Source organism: Stomoxys calcitrans, chromosome 5 (assembly GCF_963082655.1).
Source record: "Stomoxys calcitrans chromosome 5, idStoCalc2.1, whole genome shotgun sequence".
Taxonomy (NCBI): Eukaryota; Metazoa; Arthropoda; class Insecta; order Diptera; family Muscidae; genus Stomoxys; species Stomoxys calcitrans.
The window spans coordinates 105,806,082-105,828,022 of NC_081556.1; the positions used below are offsets into that span (position 1 = coordinate 105,806,082).

Genomic DNA, 21,941 nt, shown 5'->3' on the forward strand with positions numbered 1-21,941 from the left:
TCAAGCTCTGTATTTGGTTTTCTGTACACTATGACCTTTCCATCGCACCCAAAAAGATTAAACTTGCTCTCGTCTGCAAAAATGACTGTTTTCCAAAATGATTCGGGCTGTTTTACATAAATTTTTGCGAAGTTTAGCCTTTTCACTCGGTTTATTTTATTTATAAAGGGCTTCTTACGTGCAGTTCTTCCTCTGTAACTATGCCTTTTGAGTGTATTTCGAATTGCTTGTGTAGTAACTTCCTTCCCTAAATATTCCATAGTGTTTTTACGAAGAATGGTCGCATTTGTCTTCGGAGTTTTCTGAACTTGCCGCACTAGCCAACTCACATCTCCAACTGAAAGTGCTTTTGGTCGACCAGATCTTGGTTTATTGTCAACAGTTTTCGTTTCTGTCCACTTTCTGATGATGGATTGTATAGTAGATCGTGGTCTATTTAATATTTCACTGATAGTTTTTTGAGTTAAACCATTCCTGTGGTGTTTTATTATCAAAACTTTTACCTCATCAGAAACCTCGTTTTGCTTACGACCCATTTTGACAAAAACTATATTTTCAATGAAATTAAATATTTGCTGTCAAGGGCAAAGCCTCCTTTACTAAATAAAACAGAAAAGGGGGATTCCCAAATAATATTTGAATTTGACTTTGATGATAGCACATCAATGATGAATACTTTTTTTGTTCTGTTTTTGGTGTTATTATATAAAATTGCATTTTTTGCGCTAATTAAATTTATTTTTTGAATTTATTTTAAAACATATTACGAAAAATAAACTATTGCATAAAACTGCATTATTTGTTTACTTTAAATTTTCTTCAATTACCCAAAATAAGTGAATTTATTATCAATTTTGCTAATGATGAATACTTTTTTTGACCGCTGTATGTATATATGTTTGTATATCCATTAATTTATGTATAAGAGAGCGAAAAATAACAACAACAGTTCGACAATTGTTTGTTATACCCAGTTTTGGTTTCAGAAAAGATCTTAAGTAAACAATGGTAAATGTTTTAGAGCATAGATTGATCTAATCTGTATCTTGAAAGAAAGAAAGCTTTTTTGAAGTTTTAAGCAAAGCATAGTTGTTTATGGGCAATGTCAATTAAGATAGGAAATTCTTCTTGACTTATGATATAAATTTTGATAAATCACTCAATAAAAATTGTTACACAATCATAGCAAAAATTCAAGGATAAAAATGCTATAAGTATGGGTTGCTGATTAAAAGGTTGCTTTTCGAACCATGGCTTATTTAAAGTCATAAGGGTCGACTGAGAGATACGTTTTCAATGATTTTAATCGTTTTATCAATGCAGTTGATAATGGAACACAATTTCGTTCATATTGGTTGCCTTAGCTGGCCCCCTGTAGCAGCTCGCCAAAGTAGCAAATGCGAGTGCAGTTGTGTTTCATAATTAATGGGACTGATAAGACAATCAAATAAATAGAAAATCATTAAAAAACCAGTAAGGAAGGGCAAAAGTCGGGCGGTGCCGACTGTATAATACCCTACACCTACCCTATAGGTACAATGTGGGACCTATATCCAATTCTGAACCAATTTTGATGGACCTCGGCGAGCAAATATGTTCAAACTGTAAAAACAACGGTTGACAAATGACAACATTATTGCAAATTACCCAAAATCTGACGAACATATATATGGGAGCTATATCTAATTCTGAACCGATTTCGAGCAAACTTCTCAGATAATGTGGTAGTCGTCGAGTAAAGCGTTGTGCAAAATTTTGGCAAGATTTGTCAAACAATGCGCTTGCAGTGGCTCTTGGGGTGAAAATCTGGCGATATACATATATGACAGCTATATCCAAATCTGGGCCGATTTCCATGAGATTCACCAGTAATACTGAGAGTCATAAAGAGCCTTCTCAAAATCGGACGAACTTATATATGAGACCTATACCTAAATCTGAACCGATTTCCATGAAATTCACCAGTAATATTGAGAGTCAAGCGAAAATCCATCCTGCCAAATTTCGAGAAAATCGGTTAACAAAAGACCATTTTATTACAATATTACTTTAAATCGGACGAACATATATATGGGAGCTATATCTAAATCTGAACCGATTTTGAGCAAACTCCTCAGATACTGTGGCAGTCGTCGAGGAAAGCGTTGTGCAATATTTTGGCAAGATTGGTGAATAAATGTGGTTGCAGTGACTGTAGGAGTGAAATTCGGACGAACATATATATGGGAGCTATATCCAGATCTGAACCGGTTTCCATGAAATTCCCCAGTAATGTCGAGAGTCGTTAAAAATATTCTTCCTTCCAATCGGAAGGAATCGGTTTAGAAATTACCATATTATTGCATTATTACTGAAAATCGGACGAACATATATTGGGTTGCCCAAAAAGTAATTGCGGATTTTTTAAAAGAAAGTAAATGCCTTTTTAATAAAATTTAGAATGAACTTTAATCAAATATACTTTTTTTACACTTTTTTTCTAAAGCAAGCTAAAAATAACAGTTGATAACTGACAGAAGAAAGAGTGCAATTAGAGAGTCACAAGCTGTAAAAAAATTTGTCAACGCCGACTATATGAAAAATCCGCAATTACTTTTTGGGCAACCCAATATATATGGGAGCTATATCCAGATCTAGGCCGAAAAACACGCCTGTACCAAATTTGAAGACGATCGGATGACAACTGCGACCTGTACTTTGTACACAAATTAACATGGATAGAAGGACAGACGGACAGACAGACGGACGGACAGACAGACAGACGAACATAGCTAAATCGAATCAGAAAGTGATTCTGAGTTGATCGGTATGCTTATCAATGGGTCTATCTCTCTTCCTTTTGGGAGTTACAAACAAATTCACTAAGTTATAATACCCTGTACCACAGTACAGGGCCGATATAACTATGAGCACCACACAGGCTGGAACTTTGAGCCTCGACTTGTGTGATGTCTATCGTTATCACGGAAAGCTTAGCTGAAAGCTAGCGGGCGCGTCCACAGGTTGCGGATAGTGGAAAGCTTCGTTTTTATGAGGGCTTCGGAGTCTAGCACTCGACTCCGACCCTGGGTCGGAGTGTTAGCCCGGAGTCGGAGAGTGGTTCGGAGTAACGGCAAGCGTGCTCAACTCCGAACCAAACCCCGACTACGGCTCAATAGTCCGACTCCGACTTCGACTCCGGCCTGAAAAACTCGACTCTGGTTGACTCCGCAGCCCTGGTTTTTATGCGAAGTAGCGACCGTGGGCAGTCAACGATTTTGAGAGGAGGGTCTCCGGGAGGTGTCAGGTGGCACTGACTCTTACTTAACAACTGAGTGCCAATGATACTCGAGATGGCAAGGCTAGTTATTGGCGCCTTCAAATAACCAATATACAACATCAGCGTCTGTTTCCAGGTTAGGGGCGGCTAGAGGCGAGCGTCGGATCGTGGAGCAAGCGCGACACCCAGGGATACATGTGCGATCCCACAAAACCCATGCGGGGCACTGGGATAGTAACCTGCCCTCGAGCAACTTCAATTACTCTGAGAAACAAAAGAATAGAAAAAACGGACCATCTAAAGTTGACCACCCACGCAAACGAAAAAATTACCATGATTTGTGGATCTGCACCTGGAATGTCCGTACTGTTTATAAAGAAGGTGCAGTATATGCACTGGCGAATGTATTGGAGAAGTACAAGGCAGATATTACCGCCTTACAGGAAGTACGATGGACCGGGAATGGCGTCACAAAAACACCAAATGGTGACGAATTATGCTATAGCTGCCATAAAACGAGACATGAATTTGACTGTGGATTTGTGGTTAGTCGGAGACTGAAACACCTTGTCTCCAGCTTTACTCCGACTCCGATAGATGAGAGGCTAGCCACAATCTGCATAAAAGCTAAATTCTGCAACATTAGCCTTATTTGTGTCCATGTCCCGACGGAAGACAAGGACGAGCAGACCTAAAATTCTTTCTACGAGCGCCTAGAGAGAGAATATGACCATGTATAGCATTTGTCAAGTTCTTTGCACGGTATCACTTTATAGCCAAACAAAGAAAAATGGATAAGAATTGCTATGCCATTGGAGCTATGTTAGGTTATAAACCGATTCGGGCCATAGATCCCATTGTGCAAAAGTGCAATCAAATCGGATAAGAATTGCGCCCTAGAGGGACTGAAGAAGTAAAATGGGGAGATCGGTTTGAATGGGAGCTATATCAGGTTATGGAACGATTCAGACCATATTTGGCACATATATTAGAGGGCATTAAAGATTTCACTGTTTAGCTTAATCGGATTAGAATTGCGCCCTCTAGAGGCTCAAGAAGTAAAATTGGGAAATCGGTTTATATAGGAGCTATTAGCCGAACCGGGCCCACTCCGCTGCGCCGTTTTTAACTCTCTAATAGCTTTTTAGGGTGGATACTCTTCGCCCTGAATATGGGTATCGAATTCATGCCACTGTAGCCTATGTCCGCCCATGACGCTGACACCTGCGTTCGAATTCTGGCGAGACCATCGCACAAAATTCAAAGCAGTGGTTATCCCCTCTTAATACTGGCGACATTTGCGTGGAAACATGCCATGCACTGCAGGTTTTTGAAAATAAGTGTAATGAGAAGTGCTTTTTCGACTTCAATATGGATATCAACTTCGTGCTCACTCCCGGTAAATATGAACCGTTTGAAGGGTGTTGTGGGTTGGGGCGGCCACCGGCAAATTCAAATTCGTTCTTTTCTGCCAAATACCGTTGATTTGAGCTCCATAGTGCCATAGTGGCAAATGAAGTTCAGTTTAGGGGGTACACTTGGCTCCAAAATTGAATATCAAATTCGTTTTCTACTATCAAATACCTTTCATTTGAGTCCCATATTGTCATAATGGCTCAATTAACCTATTCGACGTATTTTTAGGAGGAAAAGCGCCATCTAGACTTCAACGCAAATGTAAATGTCTTATTCGTAATCTAATACCAAATATCATTTGAGTCCCATATAGCCACGGTTGGCTAATATGCCCATTTGGGGATATTGGCGGTTGGGGCGACTTTCCATTGCTTGGACCTATTTTTTATGCCATCTACTGCCGAATACTTTTCATTTGTGTCTCATATTGACATGAACATCGAATATATCTGTTTAGGGCAGTTTTGGGGTTGGGACGGTCCGCTGGGTAGTTGGACCAAAATTTTAGTAAGACATTCGTTTTCTAGTCTCCAATATCCTTCATTTGATATACATATTGTGTCTATCGGTCCACTTTTGGTTTTGGGTGGCTTTTTTGGGGTAAGGGGGAAGGTCCGCCCCCATCCGATCTCCAAAAATTTTATAGCCTGTATTTCATTCCAAACAAACCTACACAATCTGTGAAGATTTTAAGAAAATCGGTTCAGCCATGTTTGATTCTACGGAACAAACAAACAAACAGAGTCCCATATAGCCATGATAGATCACATGCCCATTGGGTCGTTTTTGGGGGTTGGGGTGACCCCCTACACTTCGATCTGATTTTGTAAGCCAGATTCACCATCTACTCCCGCATATCTTTCATTTGAACCCCCTATTGACATGAACGTCCAATATGTCTGTTTGGGGGAGTTTTGGGGTTAGGGCGGCCCGATGGGTACTTTTACCCAATTTGTAATACCATATTTGTATTGTACTCTTCAATACCTTTCATTTGATATCCATATTGCCCAGATCGGTCCACTTTTGATTTTGGTTGGTGTTTTTGGGGTAACGGGGAAGGGTCCGCCCCCGTTCGATATCAACAAATTATAAAGCCTTTGCATCCTTTCTGACCATATTCGTAATCTACTCCTGATTACATTTCATTTGAGTCCCATATTGTCGTGGTCGTCCAATAAACTTATTTTGGGGTTGAGGCGTCCCCCCGGTTACTTGGACCCAATTTTTAATACAAAATTCGTAGTCTGCTCCTGAATACCTTTCATTTGAGTCCCATATTGTCCCGATCGGTTCACTTTTATTTTTGGGTATTACTTTTGGGGTAAGGGGGAGGGTCCGCCCCCCCAGGGTCCGCCCCCCCCTCCCGATATCAAAAAATTATATGGCCTTTGTTTCCTGCCAGACCAACCTACACAATCTGTGAATATTTCAAGGTAATCGGTTCAGCCGTTTTTGAGTCTATACGGAACAAACAAACAAACCGACCAACAAACAAACACAAATTCATTTTTATATATAAGAAGAAGATATCAGGTCATGGACCGATTCCGACTATATCTGGCACTTGTAAGTGCCATATTTTAGTAAAATCAGATAAGAAAGATCGGGAGATCGGTTTATATCGGAGCTATGTCATATTTTAGGCCGATTTGAAACATACTTGGTACATCCATTAAAACAAAATTTCAGCCATATCCCATAAGAAGTAAAATCGGAAGTCGATTTATAAGGGAACTATATCAGGTTGTGGATACCATACTTGGCACGTAAGTTGGAGGTCATTTAAAGTCATTGTGCAAAATTTAGCATAATCGGATAAGAATAGTGCACTCTAGAGGCTCAAGACGTAAAATCTGGATATCGGTATATATGGGAGCTATTTCTAAATATGGACCGATATGGCCCATTTAAAATTCCAACCGATCTACCCTAATAGGAAGTATTTGTGTAAAATTTCAAGCGACTTGCTTTACTCCTTCGAAAGTTAGACGGACGGACATGGCAAAATCGACTTAAAATGTCAAGAGCCCATGAGATGTTACAAACGGAATAGCGAAGTTAGTATACCCCCAACCCATGGTGGATGGTATAAAAAGGTTATCATAATATCAATATGTTACCAAAAAACATGCAAAATTTTTATACCCTCCACCATAAGATGGGGGGTATACTAATTTCGTTATTCTGTTTGTAACTACTCGAAATATTCGTCTGAGACCCCATAAAGTATATATATTCTTGATCATCGTGACATTTTATGTCGATCTAGCCATGTCCGTCCGTCTGTCCGTCCGTCCGTCCGTCCGTCCGTCTGTCTGTCGAAAGCACGCTAACTTCGGAAGGAGTAAAGCTAGCCGCTTGAAATTTTGCACAAATACTTCTTATTAGTGTAGGTCGGTTGGTATTGTAAATGGGCCATATCGGTCCATGTTTTGATATAGCTGCCATATAAACCGATCTTGGGTCTTGACTTCTTGAGCCTCTAGAGTGCGCAATTCTTATCCGATTCGAATGAAATTTTGTACGGCGTGTTTTTTTATGATATCCAACAATTGTGCCAAGTATGGTTGAAATCGGTCCATAACCTGATATAGCTGCCATATAAACCGATCTTGGGTCTTGACTTCTTGAGCCTCTAGAGGGCGCAATTCTTATCCGATTGAAATGGAATTTCGCACGACGTGTTTTGTTATGATATCCAACAACTGTGCCAAGTATGGTTCAAATCGGTCCATAACCTGATATAGCTGCCATATAAACTGATCTTGGGTCTTGACTTCTTGAGCCTCTAGAGTGCGCAATTCTTATCCGATTGGGATGAAATTTTGCACGACGTATTTTGTTATGATATCCAACAACTGTGCCAAGTATGGTTCAAATCGGTTCATAACCTGATATAGCTGCCATATAAACCGATCTGGGGTCTTGACTTCTTGAGCCTCTAGAGTGCACAATTCTTATCCGATCAGAATGAAATTTTGCATGGCGTGTTTTGTTATGATATCCAACAACTGTGCCATGTATGGTTGAAATTGGTCCATAACCTGATATAGCTGCCATATAAACCGATCTTGGGTCTTGACTTCTTGAGCCTCTAGAGTGCGCAATTCTTATCCGATTGAAATGAAATTTTGCACGACGTGTTTTGTTATTATATCCAACAACTGTGCCAAGTATGGTTCAAATCGGTTCATAACCTGATATAGCTGCCATATAAACCGATCTTTGGTCTTGACTTACGTATTTTACGTATTGACGTATTTTATTTTTACTTTCAGCAACTGTGTCAAATAAGGTTCAAATCGGTTCATAACCTGATATAGCTGCCATATAAACCGATCTGGGATCTTGACTTCTTGACTCCTAGAGGTCGCAGTTATTATCCGATATGCCTGAAATTTTGTACGACGGATCCTCTCATGACCATCAACAAACGTGTTTATTATGGTCTAAATCGGTCTATAGCCCGATACAGATCTCATATAAATCGTTCTCTATATTTTACTTCGTGAGCCCCAATGGGCGCAATTCTTATACGAATTGGCTGAAATTTTACACAGGTCTCCAACATATAATTTAATTGTGGTCCGAACCGGACCATATCTTGATATCGTTTTAATAGCAGAGCAACTCTTTTCTTATATCCTTTTTTGCCTAAGAAGAGATGCCGGGAAAAGAACTCGACAAATGCGATCCATGGTGGAGGGTATATAAGATTCGGCCCGGCCGAACTTAGCATGCTTTTACTTGTTTAAAATAAATTCTTCACTAATATTTTTTTTTTTTTTGATTTTTTATATAATCCTTAAAAAAAAAGGAAAAAAAAATGTTTTTTTGCAATAAAATATTTTTTTAAGTCTTTCCCTGAACTTTGCTATGTGTAAATTGAGTGGAAAATATTTAAAAAAAAAAGTTTAGATAAACAATTATTCACCAATTTTCTTTTCAAACATTTGTTTAGCCGCTTATTTTTCTCAAAAACATTGGCAGGTTGTTAGAAAAGGCGTTAAGACATTCCAGCAGTTAAAGGGGAGCATTGCTTTGTAAGTGCAAACAGCCAAAAAGGTTAGCGAAAGGGGGGGGGGGGGAGGAAAAGAGTCTACAAGAAAGTGAGACACTAAATTTTTTTGTGAGTTTTTGAGGGTATTGGGGGGGAAAATAGAACAAACGTAACAAAGAAAGAAAGTGGGAAATACCGTCGCATTATGGGCATGTGAAAATCGCCTCAAATTAAAATTGAACTGGCTGAAACGACGTCCTGGACTCGTGGGCACCTCTGACGAATCGGACAATTTGCGACCAATTTCGCTGTTGTTATTATCCCCAGCAGATTCTATGTTAACAATAAGACGCGGCAAAGACGAATGCGGTGAGAGTTCGGATGCCTGCAGGTGGTTGTTTTTGGTTGGTGACGTGAAGGCTAACAAACTATTCGGTGAATGTGGATGCAGATGAAAATTGAGCAGCGAAGATTTATGGATCAGTGTGACATTTTTTGTTTCCGCTTCTTTGGAATTTTTACCCGATGCCTTGATTTTAACTTTAAGGCCATTCTTATCCTCTTTGTTGTCGTCGTCCTCCTCCTCCTCTTCATCGTCTGTCTGGAAGAGAGGCAAATGCAGCGTCTGTAAATCGCGGGTGCCCGTCTGATGTAGACCACGCACCAAAGCACTGATGGTGGGAGAGTTGTAGCGTGAGCTCTCATTGGCTATGGTCACAACATTACGGACCGCATGCAACGAAGGCGACTTGGATTGATCGGTGGTGGCGCATGTGCTGCCATATGTCGTGGGTATTAAATTTTCACACTGCTCCTTTGCTTCCATGGGATTAGTCACAACATCATTGTCGTTCTTCATTTTGGATTATGAATTTAAAAAAAAAAAGAAATTTTGTTATAAGCTTTGGCTGTTTCAGTGGCAGAAGTAGAATCGAATGTCGTTTGTTTGGCCAACCTATCCAAGTATGTGAAGTAGGTGTTGTTTTGTTAACAGAAGAAGAATAAGAAGAGGTGAGATTGGTGACGATGCTGGTGGGTCATAAAGTACCATCTGTTTATAAAATAAAGAGGGCAAGGCATTGGTTTTAGTGAGTTTTTTTTGGCAAAAGACAAGTTTTAAACATTAAAAATTTGTCATTTTCAGTTTTGTATAATGGTTTAAGACAAATGGCAGCGCAAAGACATAAAATAAATTAATTTTAAGGCATGCTTAATATAAATTCTTGAATTTGGAATTTTGAGATGAGTGTTGCATTTACACCCAGGTTTATGGCGCAAAAATATCGCAAGATTGAGATTTCCATATAAGGGAAGTGAATAGAGTGATTAAAAGATAGACTTACGTTCATGTTTTATTATCCTAGTGTGAAAAGGAATAAAATTTAAGATAATCACTATAAGGTGATACTTAATATGATAAAATAAATTATAAAAAAAAATAAAATGTTTATTATTTTAAAGTATTAAATTTAAAAATATTTATAGCTTTATTTTTTCACTAGAAACGAGCGTTTTCAAGACCATTTTTATTCTAGCAATTATTATTTGAATAAAATAACCCAATAGTTTTCCCTAGACGTCAGTCATTTTGCATATGATGACAAAGTATTTAAACTTTCTGTGTCTATTCAATCTTTTTGTTTTTGTTAAGTATTGAAAGAATTTTAAAGCTCAAATTGCCTCTCATCTAATTACAGCGCAACTAGTTGACCCGGTGTGCTTCGCTTCGGCACACCCTAATGTGGCCTTCTAAAAATAAATACATTAATGCGAGGGCTGCTATACAAGTTTCTGCCCTAGACAATAACAAGTGTTGCCAGGTGCAATCGGACATTTCCATTGGAAAGTTTGACATTTTCTAGCATAATCGTACTCAGAATTTTTTGACGTACGACCATTATTTGTGTTGTTTACAGTGACTTGAAAAAATAAATTTGAACAAAAAAAGTGACAAAATTTAAAACTAGTGATCATTTTTGGCAACCACGACTTTCACAACTCTCCACGTGGTAATCACGTCAAGAGCGCATTGTTGAACTTAAATCTTTGTAAGGCGATGAAGCACCATTCGATAGTATTGTGAAAATTGGTATAATGAATACAGTAGTGGCCGACGCTCGACGTCAACACGGTCGACAGTGAATGGCCGTGTGGGCGCCTCGCCAGGGTAGAAAACGGCGAACAAGTAGCACCGCGAGTCAGTTCGCCAGTGAAGGACTTACAAATAGAAGCACCGAGGTGATCAAGCGTATACACACACCGGCAACCAAGACTTTTCTGTTGGTCTTGGGTTATTAGGGCCTGCTTGAGAAAACACTCTACTGCTCTCATAACCTCGTGACTAGGGGAAAGTAAAACGTCAATGGATATCTCCGCTGGTCGTTTTCACACCGCGGTCGCCATCACCGGTGATACAACAACTGCGGCATTGTTGGTTGATCCCGCCGCTGGTCGTTTTCACACTGCGGTCGCCATCGGCTGTAATACAACTACTGCGCAGCATCAGCGTCAACGCATCATCCTCACCTTAATGCATTACCATCATCGGCTGCGCATCCCCGCGCCGCCTCATCAGCGTTATCGCATCATCAACAGCGTGGCGACTTTACATCCCACTGCACCATCGCCGATTAAGATAGCCGTAACCCACCTCATATCAGCCCCGCTCATCGGCTATCCACCACCACAACTCGTGGTGGGAACCCAAACCAGTGTTTTAGTGTTAGTGCAAGTGTCTTCATTAGAAATGTTGGTCTCTAAATAAATGTTGTGAAAAGAAAAACAAGAAGCAAAATCGGGAGATAGGTTTATATGGGAGCTGTATCAAGCTATAGATCGAATCAGACCATATTAGACACGTATCATGAGAGAAGCCGTTGCACAAAATTTCTGCCAAATCGGATGACAATTGCGCCCTCTAGAGGCTCAAGAAGTCAAGATCCCGGATCGGTTTATATGGCAGCTGTATAAGGTTATGTACCGATTTACGCCATACTTACCACAGTTATTAAAAGTCATAACAAAACACCTCATGCAAAATTTCAGCCAAATCGTATGAGGATTGGGCGCTCTATTGGCTCAAGAAGTCAAGAGCCATGAACGGTTTATATGACAGCTATACCAGATTACGAACCGATTTGAATCATACTTAATCGTACCAAAACACCACGATTGTGAACGTAATTTTTTGGTATTGCGGCTCATAAACTGATATAGCTGCCATAAACCCCCATCTCCCGATTAGACTTCTTGAGCCTCTAGAGGGCGAAATTATCATCCGATATGGCTGAAATTTTGCACACATCGTTTTGGTATGATTTCCCTCAATTGTGCTAAGTATGGTCTAAATTAGTTTGTAGCGTTATATCATTGCCATATGAAACGATCTCCCGATTAGACTTCTTGAGCCTCTAGAGGGCGCAATTCTTATTCGCTTTGGCTGAAATTTTGCACACATCGTTTTGGTATGACTTCCAAGAACTGTGCTAAGTATGGTCCAAATCAGTTCATGGCGTTATATATTGGGTTGCCCAAAAAGTAATTGCGGATTTTTTAAAAGAAAGTAAATGCATTTTTAATAAGACTTAGAATGAACTTTAATCAAATATACTTTTTTTACACTTTTTTTCTAAAGCAAGCTAAAAGTTACAGCTGATAACTGAAAGAAGAAAGAATGCAATTACAGAGTCACAAGCTGTGAAAAAATTTGTCAACGCCGACTATATGAAAAATCCGCAATTACTTTTTGGGCAACCCAATAGCTGCCGTATGAACCGTTCTCCCGATTTGACTTCTTGAGCCCCTAGAGGGCGCAATTCTTATCCGATTTGGCCGAAATTTTGCAAACATGGTTTTCAGTTTCAGTAGACTTCCAACAACTGTGCCAAGTATGGTCTAAATCGGGTCATGACCTAATATAGCTGTCATACGGACCGATCTCCAGGTTGACTATCTGCGTCTCTGGAGGGCGCATTTATTACTCGATTTGCATGAAATTTTGAAGGTGGTATTTTGCTTTGTCTTCTTACAGCCATACAAGTACAGTTTATATCGGTCAATAACTTGATGTAGCCCAGATATATTTGAAAAAGTCATTCAAAAAACTTGACAAATGAGATCCATGGTGGAGGGTAGGTAAAATTTGGCCCGGGCGAACTTAGCACGATTTTACTTGCTGATGATAAAAATTTGCATTTTCATTATTATCTCGTATCCCAATAGAACTACTTATTTGTTATGGGGAGTTTTTGGTAGTGATGTGTGTTTGGGGTTAGGGTGACCCACATTAAATTTGGTGCTAAATGTTGATATCATATCATATTCGTATTCTACTCACAAATACCCTACATTTGAGCTCCACATTGCCCGGAATACTCTTTTGGACGGGGGTCCCTGAGGCTTGGCAGCAAATTTGCATATCCGATTTGAATTTTACTTAAAAAAAAACGATCATTCTATATGCCCTGTTTTTTGTGTCGGGTTGCCCCCCTGAGACTTGACCCCCAGATCGAGAGCTCGAGACTTCAAAGACCCAATAGCTGCTGTGGTGGTATCAGGCCGTAGCATGTAGGCTACCACTGAGACCACGACTGAGGAGCGGCTACGCCAGGCTAAACTAGCCTTTGGCAAACAAATACGCTCTTTAAGACCCCCGCATTTATTACTCGATTTGCATGAAATTTTGAAGGTGGTATTTTGCTTTGTCTTCTTACAGCCATACAAGTACAGTTTATATCGGTCAATAACTTGATGTAGCCCAGATATATTTGAAAAAGTCATTCAAAAAACTTGACAAATGAGATCCATGGTGGAGGGTAGGTAAAATTTGGCCCGGGCGAACTTAGCACGATTTTACTTGCTGATGATAAAAATTTGCATTTTCATTATTATCTCGTATCCCAATAGAACTACTTATTTGTTATGGGGAGTTTTTGGTAGTGATGTGTGTTTGGGGTTAGGGTGACCCACATTAAATTTGGTGCTAAATGTTGATATCATATCATATTCGTATTCTACTCACAAATACCCTACATTTGAGCTCCACATTGCCCGGAATACTCTTTTGGACGGGGGTCCCTGAGGCTTGGCAGCAAATTTGCATATCCGATTTGAATTTTACTTAAAAAAAAACGATCATTCTATATGCCCTGTTTTTTGTGTCGGGTTGCCCCCCTGAGACTTGACCCCCAGATCGAGAGCTCGAGACTTCAAAGACCCAATAGCTGCTGTGGTGGTATCAGGCCGTAGCATGTAGGCTACCACTGAGACCACGACTGAGGAGCGGCTACGCCAGGCTAAACTAGCCTTTGGCAAACAAATACGCTCTTTAAGAGGTTGGAATAACAAAAGGCGCATCGCTCTCAGGTTTATTGGGAAGCTTAGTGCGAATGATCCTAAAACTCTCACCGATAAGGAGACAGGCTCCCTTATTGGACTCGGCGATTTGTTGCACAGTCTACCCCAAAAGCTACACGTGTTGACTCGGAAACGGCACCGCAGTCAGCCAAAAGGCTGCGGTCACCAGGAGGGCATCCCATGCCTAGAAGAAATAGGGCAAACAATAGTAATATGGGTCCAAGAACCTTTGGTAATGTCGCTAAGGACAGCTTGTTGATGGTAGACGTCGTCAAAGGTGAAGAACAGTGCTGCACTTAGGAACAATTGAAGTGGGATTGTCTGTCATCTGTAACTTCGACATCCTTGCGGAATTGCCTGCTCAAGTTTGCTCTCGGGGATATGTATCTTTGCGCCCTAGAAAAGATGGGTGATGTCTGACCAGTCGCACCACTAGATCAAGTCAAGAAGGAAGATAAATCTTTTCGACTAATGGCACACTCATGGATACCAAGGATTGCCTCAGATCCTAAATCCATAATTGGCAAACAAAGGGACTGTAATCCCAATCTTTCAACCAGCGACTGGAGGACTGTATAAGGCTGATGGCAATTGGAGACATGGAGTATTCATACTAAACTCCGGTTGTTGCGCAAACCTCAACAAGTCTCAAGTAGTTGTATCGTACGGATTGAACAATTTAAAGCGGTGGGGTTGGGAGAATTAGGAGACGACTCAGCAGTTGTTGCTGAACACTTGTCTGAGAAACTATCAACTCGTAATCATCATCTCGTAATCTGGCGAATTGCATATACTTATATTTTGCCCATGCACATTCCACTAAGGAACGGGGCAAACTTCTCACATATAAATGAGTGCGGGTCGATTTTAAGCTCAATGATAAGGGGCTTCCTTTTTATAGCCAAGACCTAACGGCGTGCCGCAAGGCGACACCTCTTTGTAGAGAAGTTTTACATGGCAAAGTACCTCACAATGTCGCCAGCATTAGGAGGGGTAAAAACCACCGCTGAAAATTTTTTCTGATGGTCTTGCCAGGGTTTGAACCCAGGCGTTCAGCGTCATAGGCGAATATGCTAAACTCTGCGTTATGGTGGCCTCCAATCTGGCGAATTTCAGGAGACTGAAAAAACCCCTGCTACGATCAAAACAGGAGGGGAAAACGTCGCGACGGGACCGACAAGCCCTGTTTGGGTGGGTCATCCGTTTGGAGGAGAAAGAGTGGTTTCACTGCTTTCTAACTTCCCTGGTTGCGTAAGGACACTCACCATGGCAAGATCGAACGAATCTTGCAAAAATGTAAGATTGGCGGACTCAGAAGACGAAGCTTACGCAACAGTGGTGGAAATTCTGAATCCTCAGTACGGTCCGGTTTCTGCAGATAAATCTCCATCATTTTAAGAACGCTGCGGCAGCACTGAAGACCCTTCCGATAGCAGGAGGATTTGACGTGTATCCAGGAACCATGCAGTGGAATGGTTCGTGCACTAAGAATTCCCGGATTTTAACTACTCAAGGGTACGGGGAATGGGAGACGCAGAGCCTGTATTCTTGCAAAGAGTCTAAGAATTTTACGACGATCCGAAATATATATACTTTGTAGGGACGGACATATAGGCGACGTATGAACCACGAGCTGTATGGGCTGTATGACGATGCTAGCATAGTTACACGCATCAAAATACAACGGCTGCGTTGGCTAGGTCATGTTGTCAGAATGGATGAAGAAGCTCCAGCAAAGAAGTCTTTTGAAGGCAAACACGGTGGTACACGCAAACCGGAAAGACCAAAATCCCGATGGAAAGATCAAGTTGTGGGGACACCTCGAAACTTGGTGTCAGAGATTTTAGAATGAGCGCAGAAGATCGAGGCGCTTGGAACGCTATTCTACGTTCGGCTATATTCTGTCATAGCCAATTAAAGAAAGGGTCGGATATTGATATTTCGTTGTGTTGCAAACGGAATGGCTAAATAAATATACCCCCTATCCTATCATGCTGGGTATAAAAATTCAAAGGCTTCTGCCTTTTTTTTACTAACAAAATACTCTGAGTGTGGTAGCGAGACAATTTCAGCCTCCTTGTCATCTTCGTCTAACCTAAGAGGTCTTATTTGAGCGAATTTTTTGTTCAACCTTCCCCTATAGCTACAATTTATAACATTGTTTTTTAAAAGACATACCACTGTGGGCTTTAGAATTATCCACATTCTTTGCCATTAGCCATAGACACAGCAATTAAAGCATTAAAAAAATCAAACGTGACTGAAAGTGTTTGTCGCAAAGAAAGAAATGAGAAAAAACAATCAATATTCAACATAGGCTTGACCATGCCATTAAACATTAAGTCAATACAAAAGTCGTAGAATTACAAAATTCAGCTACAAATGTTGCGTATGCCAACAATAAATTATTCCATCAACGTTACGCAAAAAATAAACTCACAAACAGAAAAATTTTCAGAACTTGTCTGCTGCTCCTAAAAAATATATATTTAATCTGAAATCGTGATTATTCTGCATTGCTAAAAGAATTTCATAGAGTACGGGATATAGACTAAGCGGCAAAAGATGATTCTCCCTTGTGTTAGTTGGACGTTGGTGGCACATGTTAAAAATTTTAATTTTCTATACAGATGAGAGAGAGAGAGCGCACAAATCAATCATTACGCAGTAATAACTTTTGGCGCTACGACAAGCACTACGTTTTTTGAATTGTTTACTATTGGAAGTGCTACTGTGACAACAATACCATGATGTGTTGGTTGTCATCTTTGTTTTATTAATTGATAACAATTGAGTTGTTGTTATTGTTGTTGTATACATTTTTGATAAACAATGCACACTGGCATCCATTCATTCATTCATCCATCTATCTTATCAGAATGTCCACCACACTTCTCAAAAACAGACGACAGCAGAACTAATCAAAGCAATCGATGCGTTACGTTGCGTCTGCGTTGAATATGCAATGACGGATTAATGGATGATGAGTGTCACATGCGATATGTTTCTTTGGCATTTGCAATTTCAACTATTGCTGAATTTGTATTTGGTTTAATAGATTTGGTTGCGTAACAATTTAATTGATTTGAATGTAATTGTATGCCAACGTGATTTTATAACTGTTACGGCTAATTGAAAGTGTAACATCTCCAGACTGTCAGTCATGGCAGGGAAGGGACTTCATACAAAGGTTCAGACATCAAGTGCCGTTCAAGCCATGATAGAAGATCTTAAAATACATAGGTTCGTCTAATGCTTATTGCTATTATTGGCATTTATCAAAGTCACAACAGAGACAGTTTTTTTATTAAAGCAACGACGACTACAGAGTGAGGGTTTTTCGATGGTCGGTACTTAGAAACAACATAAAATTCAGGGAACAGAGACGGAACTCTGAAAGCAGTAACAAAGCAAAGACATTGACATTGGTATGGGTCTTTCAAGCAGGGACCGTTCTTAGAAACAGGGATGGTTCTTTAAAGCAGAGTTGATTCTTAAGAACAGAGATGGTTTATTAGGTACGGGGACGGTTAATAAAAACAGCGGTGGTTCTTAAGGACAAGTACAATTGTTAAAAGGTAACTGGCATTGCAAGTAGCCTGTTTTAGGAAAGGCAACAGCTGGAAAAAACAGACGGCTCGTAGGAAAGAATGTGCTTCTAAATAGGAAGATCAATAGAAGCAGAAATAGGTAAGGCAAATAGGAAAGAACGGATTATTTTTTTCTAGAAACAGTTATTAAACAATGACCGGGTAGTTTTAGAGAAGATTGTTATAAATGCTGGCGGTTGGTGGAAACAGCTAGGAACTATAACGGGCCCTTCGTAAATGGATTGTACCTATGAACATAAACAGTTTTTAGGAACAAGAGCAATTTCAAGAAAAGGCAATCTTCATAAAACAGGGTCAAATTTATGAACCAGGGATGGTTTCTAGGCACAACGACGACTCCTACCAACAGGGACAGTTCTTGGTAAAAGGGACGTCTTGTTCGAACAGACATGAGTTTTAGAAACAGGGTTGTTTCTTCTTGGAGACAGAGATATTTCATAGGAATAGGTTCGATACAGTTACATACACGGCTCCTAGGAACAGGGTCGTGTCGGGAACCTCGGATGTTTTCTAGTAACAGACATGATTCCTAGAAGCAGGGATGGTCTCTAGAAACAGGAACTATTCTTAGAAATATGGAATATTCTCCATGACAGGGACTGTTCTTAGGAACATGAAATATTCTTTGAAACAGGGAGTGTTCTTACCCAAATGGAATATTCTTTGAAAGGAAGGCTTTAGAGGATCAGGGATGACTCCGTGAAACCAGGTGTGGTTTTTGGGAACATGGATTGTTCGTGGAAACAGGAATGGTTCCTACGAACAAATATAATAACTGGGGGCAGGGATGGTTCCTGGCAAAGGGTTGATTCTCGCAAATAGTTTAAAAGATGGTACCTAGGACCAGTGATGGTTCCTGGCAAAGAGGTGGTTCCTAGGAACAAAGATGGTTCCTAGTAACAGGACGTTTCCTTAAAACAGGCACGTTTCCTAGGCACAGGGATGGTTACTAGGAACAGGGATGGTTCCTAGGAACAGGAGTGTTTCCTAGGAACAGGGATGGTTCCTAGGAACAGGGATGGTTCCTAGGAACAGGGATGGTTCCTAGGAACAGGGATGGTTCCTAGGAACAGGGATGGTTCCTAGGAACAGGGATGGTTCCTAGGAACAGGGATGGTTCATAGGAACAGGGATGGTTCATAGGAACAGGGATGGTTCATAGGAACAGGGATGGTTCCTAGAAACAGAGATGGTTCCTAGGAACAGACATGGTTCCTAGTAACAGGGATGGTTCCTAGTAACAGGGATGGTTCCTAGGAACAAGGATGGTTCCTAGGAACAAGGGTGGTTCCTTGGTACAGGAATGGTTCCTTGAAACAGGGACGGTTCCTAGGAACAGGAACGGTTTCTTAGAACGGGGACGGTTCCTTGGAACAGGAACGGTTCCTTGGAACAGGAACGGTTCCTTGGAACAGGAACGGTTCCTTGGAACAGGAACGGTTCCTTGGAACAGGAACGGTTCCTTGGAACAGGAACGGTTCCTTGGAACAGGAACGGTTCCTTGGAACAGGAACGGTTCCTTGGAACAGGAACGGTTCCTTGGAACAGGAACGGTTCCTTGGAACAGGAACGGTTCCTTGGAACAGGAACGGTTCCTTGGAACAGGAACGATTCCTTGGAACAGGAACGGTTCCTTGGAACAGGAACGGTTCCTTGGAACAGGAACGGTTCCTTGGAACAGGAACGGTTCCTTGGAACAGGAACGGTTCCTTGGAACAGGAACGGTTCCTTGGAACAGGAACGGTTCCTTGGAACAGGAACGGTTCCTTGGAACAGGAACGGTTCCTTGGAACAGGAACGGTTCCTTGGAATAGGAGACGTTCTTTGAAACAGGGACGATTTCTTGGATCAGAGAAGGCTCTTGGAACAGGGACGGTTTCTTAAAACACAGGCACAGGGATGGTTCCTAGGAACAGGAATGGTTCCTAGGAACAGGAATGGTTCCTAGGAACAGGAATGGTTCCTAGGAACAGGAATGGTTCCTAGGAACAGGAATGGTTCCTAGGAACAGGAACGGTTTCTTAGAACAGGGACGGTTTGTGGGAACAGGGACGGTTTGTGGGAACAGGGACGATTTGTGGGAACAGGAAGGTTTGTGGGAACAGGGACGGTTTCTTATGGTTTTACGTCCTTAGAGACTGAATAAACCATATGCTAAGAAACAAATGGATCAATTGTTGGTCTCATGACGTAAATATAAGAGAGAAAGTGACACAGGGCACGCCATAGGGGGCATTTTATCGCCACACCACTCATAGGAGTGATGATAAGATGATGGGAGAAAGATGATGAGACGTTAGAGAATTTCCTATGTCATTGCCCGGCTTTCCCGGCTATCAGACACCGGTACTTAGGTGTGGGGACACGATACCAGACATGAACCAACATAGGGCAGTAGTATGGAAAACAATTAAGGATTTTGTAAGTAGCACGGAATTTCTTACATACAATTTTCTTTTTCGAGGTTACTTTTTAGTTTTAAAAGCGCACAACAACTCGATTACTGGCTTAGGTGTATGTCTATAGTGACAAGGGTCAGATTAATATCTGCACCCTCTTTTCAATCTAACCTAACCTAAATCTGATGAAGGGTACCATTTTCGGTCTTTTAAGGATCTGACTACTACGAGCACTAGTCTGAATTGATAGATCCAAAAATACTTTTTAATATGATGCCACAAGAGCCCGGAAGCATTTCTGACTGTCTTACAGGACCTGTTAGAATAGAAATGGATTGGTGGTTGATCGCAGGTTGAGCCAGTTGCCTAAGTGGTTCTACGCTCCTTACCGAATTGTGCGCAGACACTCAGAAGCGTGTGAGCGAATTCATATTCGCAAAGAGCTTTCATAACTCTACTTAGGAGACTTGCAGGATAAGACTACAGTGGAAGGTGTCTATACAAAACAATGCTTTGACTGTATTAGAATGTGCACTTTCAACAAAATTTGTGGAAGCTTAAACTAGAAACAGATAAATTTGATACGTGTTACTGAAATGTTTTCTTCTTTTATGCTAGTTTCTGGATTATTTTACGTTTTCCTTTTTTTCGTAATTATTTTATATTTTCTTCTTTTCCATTTCATAATTTTTAGTTTTAGGTCGAGAAGTTTTCCCTTTTTAAATGACACTCCAGTTGCACACCGTTTTCACTTTGCTTTTGTTTTCACATACACCTGTGCAGCAATTAGAATTAATTATCCACTAAACCGTTTAATGAAATGAACACCTCATAAACCTACCTCCACCTCAGGTGCTGAAGGCTTTAAGCGAGCCTTGAGCATTTTCTTCAAATTCTTGGCGTGGGAATCCGTTTTGAAAAAGCTTCTAAGACACAATGGCTAAAAGAGCAGCAGTAGCAGCAGCAGCAGGGGAAGGCAATAATTAAATCCCACTTTTCTCTAGGCAGACGATTAACAGCTTGGTGGGCTACCAACTTTCTTTTGAGTGCGAACTCACAAACTCAGTTAAAGGCCGGGTCAATTAAACAAATGATATACAATGTCAAAGATACGAGAGCTGTTTAAGCACATACACGCCCGCACTCACACACACACACTACAATGACGCAGGATAATTAAGGAAACAATTTTTTGCCATTTATCTTTTTGGTTTGGCTTTTGTGGCAAACTAGCGCTTCGGCATTCGTTGTTATTTCAATTGAAATTCGAAAGATTAACTGAATTCCAACATCTGCGACACAATTAATTTAAACAACAATAATATGCACTGCACATACATAATAGCGCCGCCTGATTGGGGCTTGAGGGGATAAATTGAACAATAAAAAAAAGTTTTAATTAAGCAAAAAAAAAAGACACCAAACAAAAAGAATTTCGAGAAAAAACGCACATAGATAAGATCACAAGATAAATATTGAAAATTTCAAACACGATAAGAAATGTAAACTATAATAATCGCTAAACAATTTATTTCCGTTTCCTCTTTTATGACCTCCACCAATTAGAGGGTAAGCATTGGAAAAGGTTAAGTAAATATTTGCTTGCTTATTTCTTTCAGTTTTTTTGGGTTTTTTTCTGAGGGAGCTAGAAACTTTTCACTTTAACATGTTCGAGTTGAGGCCGTAAACTGAAATGCATATGACTGGCAATACAACTTGACAGCCTGATATGTGCTTTACCAGTTGTCTTTGCTCTACTAGCCCAGCCAGCATTCAAATTAATTGAGCTTAAACGAATTTCTGATTACTTTAATTGCCCGTGCATCTCTTTCCCACACCACACAAACACCCTTCTTTCCTTACTTCATCATCATCTATCAAGTCTATAGAGAATCTTT

General features: G+C 40.5%; 1 protein-coding gene across 9 annotated transcripts in view; it reads right to left on the minus strand.

Moving 5' to 3' along the window:
- LOC106087670 (kinase D-interacting substrate of 220 kDa) overlaps positions 1 to 21,941 on the minus strand; it is a 158,233-nt gene that overhangs the window by 93,833 nt on the left and 42,459 nt on the right. For 2 of the 9 annotated variants that reach the window (XM_059368430.1, XM_013252795.2), the window contains exon 2: positions 8,875 to 9,729. The exons of 5 other annotated variants lie outside the window; for them this stretch is intronic. In XM_059368430.1, coding sequence (XP_059224413.1) covers positions 8,875 to 9,537 — 663 coding nt within the window. In that variant the 5' untranslated portion in view covers positions 9,538 to 9,729. Of the gene's footprint in view, positions 1 to 8,874; positions 9,730 to 10,021; positions 10,039 to 20,884; positions 21,339 to 21,941 lie in introns of those variants that run through there. 2 more of the 9 variants (XM_059368434.1, XM_059368435.1) reach the window with 2 other exon arrangements.